At 51.8% G+C, this 7522-nt stretch overlaps 1 protein-coding gene across 2 annotated transcripts in view; it reads right to left on the bottom strand.

Annotated features, from left to right (window-relative positions):
* DSP (desmoplakin) overlaps positions 1-1318 on the bottom strand; it is a 42189-nt gene extending 40871 nt beyond the window's left edge. The window contains exon 1 of one of the 2 annotated variants that reach the window (XM_019666555.1): positions 821-1318. In XM_019666555.1, coding sequence (XP_019522100.1) covers positions 821-1026 — 206 coding nt within the window. In that variant the 5' untranslated portion in view covers positions 1027-1318. The remainder of the gene's footprint in view (positions 1-820) is intronic. The other variant, XM_019666556.1, reaches the window with a different exon arrangement.
* Positions 1319-7522: the final 6204 nt, after the last annotated feature.

Genomic DNA, 7522 nt, shown 5'->3' with positions numbered 1-7522 from the left:
CACAGGTGCGCTCTCCTGCGGGGGCTACCGCGCGGGGGACGGGGGACAGGCGTCTCCCTGCGGAGCTAACACCTGGGGCTAGGTGGCTGCCCCTGCCGGGAAGTTTCGTTTGAACAGCAGGGGAGACCAAGGCGGGCCTTCTCGAGACGGGACCCCGCGCATCCAAGGCGCGCAACCTCTATAAAAAAGCCTTTGGCTGGCCGAGCAGCCCAGACGCCGCTGCAGACGTGATCTCGGGGTGACCAAGAATTGGGGATGAGCCAGTAGACACAACGGAGCGCCGAGTCCTACAATGGCCACTGGACAGGCTGAAGCCCCCGCTCCTTTGCCGTTTTACCCTTTGGTTACAGTTAGAAAAGTTGGGTTTTGTTGTCGCAGCCCCGCCTGCGTGAACTCCCCACCTGCTGGCCGGTAAAGGGGATGCCACCCAGGCCGGCCGCGCAAGGGACACTCCTAGAAGCAGCTAAGATCCCCGCCGCCCGGCCTGGACCCCTAGCTGGGTGGCCTCCTACCCCGGCTCGCGGAACGGACAAAGGCGGGACGGAGACCCCGCTAGAACACACACCCACACCGGTCTGCGCAGCGCAATGGGCGTCAGGCCACCTGGGTCATGCCCCAGCGCCAACAGGAAATGCTTCCATGACCTCGAGCAAAAAGACATTCCTCTTTCTGGACCTGGGTGTCCCCATGAGTCAGGGCAGGACTCTCCCTCTCTTTCCCAACGGGCTGGGGCTGATTCAGCTGGGAGAGTGTGGAGACCCCGCAGCGCCGAGCCCGGAGCCTCGCGCACGCCGCGCCCCGGTACCGGCCCAGTACCCACCAGTAGCCGTCCGAGTTCTGGTCGTTGACGGTGTAGCGCCGGGCGTAGTACATCCTGCTGGTGCCGGTGCCCCCGCCGCCGCCGCCGCCGCCGCCGCCCCCGCCGCCGCCGCAGGTCACCTCGTAGCGCAGGTCGGGACCGGACTCGGCGCGGGTCATGCGGCCCAGCGTGTTGATCCGGGGGTGGGAGCCTCCGTTGCAGCTCATGTCGGCGGGCACTCAGAAAGCCGCTCAGTGCGGAGGCATGAAGCGAGGACGCCCGGCTCGGAGAAGGCGGAGTGCTTCCAAGGAAAGGCCAAAACCCAGGAACTGGAGCGGGGCGCGCAGACGTGTGGCGAGGGCGCTCTTCTCCGCCGGGGCCGTCCAGGCCGCTGCGAGCGCGGCGCGGCGGGCGGGCGGGGAGCCGGAGAGGGAAGGAGAGCTGTGGCTCGGAGGGAGGCGAGGGCACAGAGGACCTGGCTCGCGAATGGGTGTTGGTGTTGGTCGGTGGGGCGCGAGTCTCCTCCCAGCTGGCAGCCGGCGCCGAGCCACACCTGCCCCGTTTCTTCCCAGGGAGGGGTGCGGCCGCCGCGCCTCCCCCGTCCTGCGCGGGTGTCGCGGACGCGCTCCCGCCGCCCCTCCCCACCTGGGCCCGCCTGTCCGCGGCTCCGCCCTGCGCCGCCGAGGCCTGAGTAACACCGGGAGGGGAGGGGTCCACGAGACGCGAACGCCCCGGGCGCGGGGACCGAGGGAAGGACGGACGAAGGCGAGGGCCGCTGCGCTCCCAATTTTGGCTGCCGTGGCGGGAAAGCGTGGCCCCGGGTTTTTTAGGATTCTACGATCCCCAGGGCGGAAATAAGCTGAAAAGTAAGGGCCATTCCATTGGACAATTACTTATTAAACAACACTTTTGCTCATCCCAGGAAACGGTTGCCAACCAAGCTTTAACTAGAAACATAATTGCTTAGATGAGATTTTCTTGGGATTTTTAAAAAAATTCTTTGATTCCAGTAATCCAGAAAATTGCATCAGAAGCCAGATTTACGACATGTAAAACGATTTTTACACCGAACCACCCCTTTCTGGAGAAGTCTTCACCATAAATAATTAATTTCTTTGTTCTGAAGATAAAAAACACCTACACCCCATTTTCCATGGGGTAACATGAAAATATACATTGAAATTCTTTTTATTTTGCCTGTTCGTGGTCATTTTTAACTAGAAATTGCAAACTTCCAGATCCATACCCAGTTTCCAAATTTTGTAAAAGAGCCTTGGGAAAGTTCGTCGCTTATGCGTCTGAGCACCTTCTCCCGAGACCCAGCCCTTTAGAAACAGCCTCCCTGAGACTTCAGCCTCTGAGAGCAGCCAAGAACCCTGGACAGAGATAATCCACTGGGTGCAGACGGTTAACCCTGAGCCAGAACATTCCCGCGACTTCCTCCAGAGCCCCTCCCAGTTAGTCGCTGAATGTAAATTACACCATAGTCTCTGTGATCTGGCTTTAGATACAGACCCAGTCAAACCATCCATAAAAAGCTGTTTTCTATAATTTGGAAAACTTAAATTACTCTTTAATAAACATTTAAAGATTTTTATAATAAGTATCTGTCATCTCCCCAAGCAATGCCAGCTAACTTACCTTCTTAAACAGTGTATTTCTGAAGTGTTTATGAACTGAAAAGAACAAAAATGGACATACCGTATTTTGCTGTATGTAATGCACACTGTTTTGCTCAAATTTGTGGGAAAAATAAGGATACGCATTATACATGGGGAGTACTAAGTCCATATCTATATAAATGTTTTTAATTCTTTTATTTGTGCTTAGGAGTTAAAAGTAACTCGAAGTCAATACCTATATCCGTGTCCAAAATAGTATCCCAGAATACAATAATCGGTTTTGTTGAACTTACTACAAACCTGGACAAGAGTTCTTGGCTTTCTGTGATGCGTAAAGATCTTAAATTTGTTACCAGTATATAAAATTTCTTATACCTTGTATCTATTCGTGTGTTTTGTAATTATTTGTTACATAAAATTTCTTGTACCATAATATGACTATGTTAAAAAATAAATGCTAAAATTACTTTATAATACAAAAGCTACCTAAATATAAACAAATAAAATTTTGAATTAAAAAATAAAAGATTTTTTTCCCTAAAAGTTTGGGACAAAAACGTGGGTACACATTATACAGAGGAGTGCATTATGCATGGCAAAATACATTACATTAATTTGCATGTTGTAAAGAGTGTGGGGGGAGTTTTCTAAATGTTTCCTTACTACAGCATCCCTAATTACACCTCACTTTTTAGGCACAAATCCTGTTCCTTTTCTTCACAATTTACCACAGAGTTGACCAGCTTCAATCCAAGAAGCCAAACACAATGATATAAAAGTTTACCACTGTTAGCACAATCAATAATTCCCATCATTATCTCAGTTTCCTCCCATTTTTAATAAAGGCAAATGTGATAAAGTGTTCAAATGATTACACAAACACTGGCATGTAAACACGAACAGTGTTTCTTCTGAAAGTGAATCAATGGCTGCAAGTCAGCCCCAGCACAAATGGCCCAGGATATCCATTGGTTGGAAGGGAGAAAAGCCATTTCGGGATGTCAGTGCATAATGTACAAAATTTGATTTAGGATGTTTTCCCTCTATGCACCTTATTTGTTCAGCAAATAATTATAATCTATAAGATGGAAGGATCAATGCTAGACTATGGAAAATACAATGATGAGTAAGGCAGAGTCACTGTCCTTAAAAGTATTATATATTGGGTTGTCAGAAAAGTCATGACGTATTTTTTTCTATGTTTTTCGTTGNTTATACAAGAAAAACCCAAAGTTTATATTTTCAAATATATACCTATTACGTTATCAAGCATGTAACATTTACCAAACTTTAAAATATTAAGTAGAGTACAAGAAGAAATAAAGTAGATGCAAATTCCATCCAGCCTAAAATAAAAATGACACAAAAGACAGGTCAGGGAAGAAGGGAGAATTAAAAGTTAACATAACACTGTCCTAAAACTTGACAAACGATAATAATATAAAGGACAAAGAGAAGATGTTTTAAAGTCACTTTAAAGGCAAAATAAGAATTGAGCTCTCTACACATTCAAATTAGTTTATTAGGGAAAGGCTAAATACAAACATTGATTATTTCAAAATCACCAATGTAATTCAGCCAATAAAGTAGCAGTTTTTGAAATCAATGAGTTTCAATCCAACCAGTGGTTTTCATGCTGGTTTTGTGCTTTAAAAACAAACCACCTTTATTTAGAAAAATGTTTGGTCAGAAAAGCACTTATTAAATATTTAATCATCATTTATTTAGCAGAGGGCAGTTGGGTCAGAGGTGGCATCTTCTACAAAGTGTATGCTGCAGCAAACAAATTCCTTCGCACAAAACCACGAAGCCACCAGGAGGAGTACAGGTGTACTCCTGTACAGGTCCATACCCTCTCTGCCATCAGTTGCCATTATTTTAAAAGGCAGAAGTCAGCATTTGCGGGCTATTGTGTATTGTGCTAATTCTTCAGTTCAAGAAGGGTCGGTCGGCTGCAGCTGGGCAGGCCAGGCTAGGGTAATTCCATTACCTGTTCCGGAAAGAATGACCTCATGCTGACTCAAGACCCCAGCCTGACGCCCCGCTGCCCTGGCAAATCAACATCAATGCGCAGTACAACACCCTTCTCAAAGTTAAGTAATTTTTCATTTGAGTTGGCTTGCCCTTCTCAGCGAGACGTAAAACTTGACAGGTTTATAAATAGCCTTTAGGTTGGAAAAACCAAATACAAGAAATGATGATATACTATGAGAAAACATTGAGCCTCTCCAAAATTTTGTTTCAGTGACAAATCCTTTTACGCCATTTATCTTTATGCAGTTCATTAACTAATAATATTGATTCATTACTAATTTCTTCTACAAGAAGCCATGGGAGTGAAATATTCAATTAACAGTAATGCTTATTGTCAATTAAAAAAGACACTCTAGGATAACAGAAGCATATTTAAAACCAAAACAAAACAAACAAAAAAAAACCTGGTTCATAAAATGCTGGAAAAAAGAGCTGCTGGAGATTCCTTGCAAATTCTGACTTGGATTTAAATGCGTGGGTATAAAAAATGTGCTTTACTGGAAGACTGAGAGGGGAAAGTAAAGTTTCAGATTTAAATGATTGGTCAAGTTTTAAAACGAACTTAAAAACCAAAGTAAAAACTGGAAAAAGTCTCTCCGCATTCTCCCTATTGTTTGGCACATTTTTCCTGGAAATCCCCAGGTGCATTTTGTTTAAAAAAAAAAAAAAAGAGCTCCAAGATTGAGGCAACTTTGCTAACTCAAGGCAAAATAAATTTTCAAGATGCACAGGGAAAATAAAAGTAAACACACGCGCGCGCGTGCGTGCGTGCGTGTGTGTGTGTGTATATATATATATATATGCAGAAAACAGGTTGCAACTCGAGTAGTCCCTGCCTTCAAAGTTGCTAGCCCCAACGAAACACCACCTGGAGTGTATTCCGGTTGTTCCTCCTCAGCCTGAGGCCACAAGGCAGGGTAAATTTTGTTCTGAAACTCAGGCGTCTTTCCCAAAAGTCCTTTATGGAAATAGCTTGTGGGGGGAAGGGGTTTGCAGAGGGAGGGGAGGGTGCGAGCTGCAACATTCTCACGCCTCACGTGGGCATCCAGAGCGCAGCACCAGAGACCCGGTAAACGCGGGTTCATTATTTTCCTCCACCTACCCAAATGACCCCCTCAATCGGTTTCCTCGATCAAAATCTTCCCAGTGGGCATCTCTGGGGCACCTTGGCCAGGGCCGGCCCCCAACGTCGCGGGGCCCTCACCGGTGGGATGCGGCGCCTTCCCCTCCACAAGCCTCTGCCTACTCTCAGCTGCTTAGGGAGCAAGACCCTGCGCCGCGTCCTGCGACCAAGACTTTGAGGTCGCTCCTCGGGTGCCTTATAAAAAGGAGGAAACAAAGGGCGCAAAGCGCGGGGTCACAGGTGCGCTCTCCTGCGGGGGCTACCGCGCGGGGGACGGGGGACAGGCGTCTCCCTGCGGAGCTAACACCTGGGGCTAGGTGGCTGCCCCTGCCGGGAAGTTTCGTTTGAACAGCAGGGGAGACCAAGGCGGGCCTTCTCGAGACGGGACCCCGCGCATCCAAGGCGCGCAACCTCTATAAAAAAGCCTTTGGCTGGCCGAGCAGCCCAGACGCCGCTGCAGACGTGATCTCGGGGTGACCAAGAATTGGGGATGAGCCAGTAGACACAACGGAGCGCCGAGTCCTACAATGGCCACTGGACAGGCTGAAGCCCCCGCTCCTTTGCCGTTTTACCCTTTGGTTACAGTTAGAAAAGTTGGGTTTTGTTGTCGCAGCCCCGCCTGCGTGAACTCCCCACCTGCTGGCCGGTAAAGGGGATGCCACCCAGGCCGGCCGCGCAAGGGACACTCCTAGAAGCAGCTAAGATCCCCGCCGCCCGGCCTGGACCCCTAGCTGGGTGGCCTCCTACCCCGGCTCGCGGAACGGACAAAGGCGGGACGGAGACCCCGCTAGAACACACACCCACACCGGTCTGCGCAGCGCAATGGGCGTCAGGCCACCTGGGTCATGCCCCAGCGCCAACAGGAAATGCTTCCATGACCTCGAGCAAAAAGACATTCCTCTTTCTGGACCTGGGTGTCCCCATGAGTCAGGGCAGGACTCTCCCTCTCTTTCCCAACGGGCTGGGGCTGATTCAGCTGGGAGAGTGTGGAGACCCCGCAGCGCCGAGCCCGGAGCCTCGCGCACGCCGCGCCCCGGTACCGGCCCAGTACCCACCAGTAGCCGTCCGAGTTCTGGTCGTTGACGGTGTAGCGCCGGGCGTAGTACATCCTGCTGGTGCCGGTGCCCCCGCCGCCGCCGCCGCCGCCGCCGCCCCCGCCGCCGCCGCAGGTCACCTCGTAGCGCAGGTCGGGACCGGACTCGGCGCGGGTCATGCGGCCCAGCGTGTTGATCCGGGGGTGGGAGCCTCCGTTGCAGCTCATGTCGGCGGGCACTCAGAAAGCCGCTCAGTGCGGAGGCATGAAGCGAGGACGCCCGGCTCGGAGAAGGCGGAGTGCTTCCAAGGAAAGGCCAAAACCCAGGAACTGGAGCGGGGCGCGCAGACGTGTGGCGAGGGCGCTCTTCTCCGCCGGGGCCGTCCAGGCCGCTGCGAGCGCGGCGCGGCGGGCGGGCGGGGAGCCGGAGAGGGAAGGAGAGCTGTGGCTCGGAGGGAGGCGAGGGCACAGAGGACCTGGCTCGCGAATGGGTGTTGGTGTTGGTCGGTGGGGCGCGAGTCTCCTCCCAGCTGGCAGCCGGCGCCGAGCCACACCTGCCCCGTTTCTTCCCAGGGAGGGGTGCGGCCGCCGCGCCTCCCCCGTCCTGCGCGGGTGTCGCGGACGCGCTCCCGCCGCCCCTCCCCACCTGGGCCCGCCTGTCCGCGGCTCCGCCCTGCGCCGCCGAGGCCTGAGTAACACCGGGAGGGGAGGGGTCCACGAGACGCGAACGCCCCGGGCGCGGGGACCGAGGGAAGGACGGACGAAGGCGAGGGCCGCTGCGCTCCCAACTTTGGCTGCCGTGGCGGGAAAGCGTGGCCCCGGGTTTTTTAGGATTCTACGATCCCCAGGGCGGAAATAAGCTGAAAAGTAAGGGCCATTCCATTGGACAATTACTTATTAAACAACACTTT

Source organism: Hipposideros armiger, unplaced genomic scaffold (genome assembly GCF_001890085.2).
Source record: "Hipposideros armiger isolate ML-2016 unplaced genomic scaffold, ASM189008v1 scaffold_474, whole genome shotgun sequence".
Taxonomy (NCBI): Eukaryota; Metazoa; Chordata; class Mammalia; order Chiroptera; family Hipposideridae; genus Hipposideros; species Hipposideros armiger.
The sequence above is the reverse complement of the archived record's forward strand: the minus strand, read 5'-3'. Positions and strand labels throughout refer to the sequence as shown.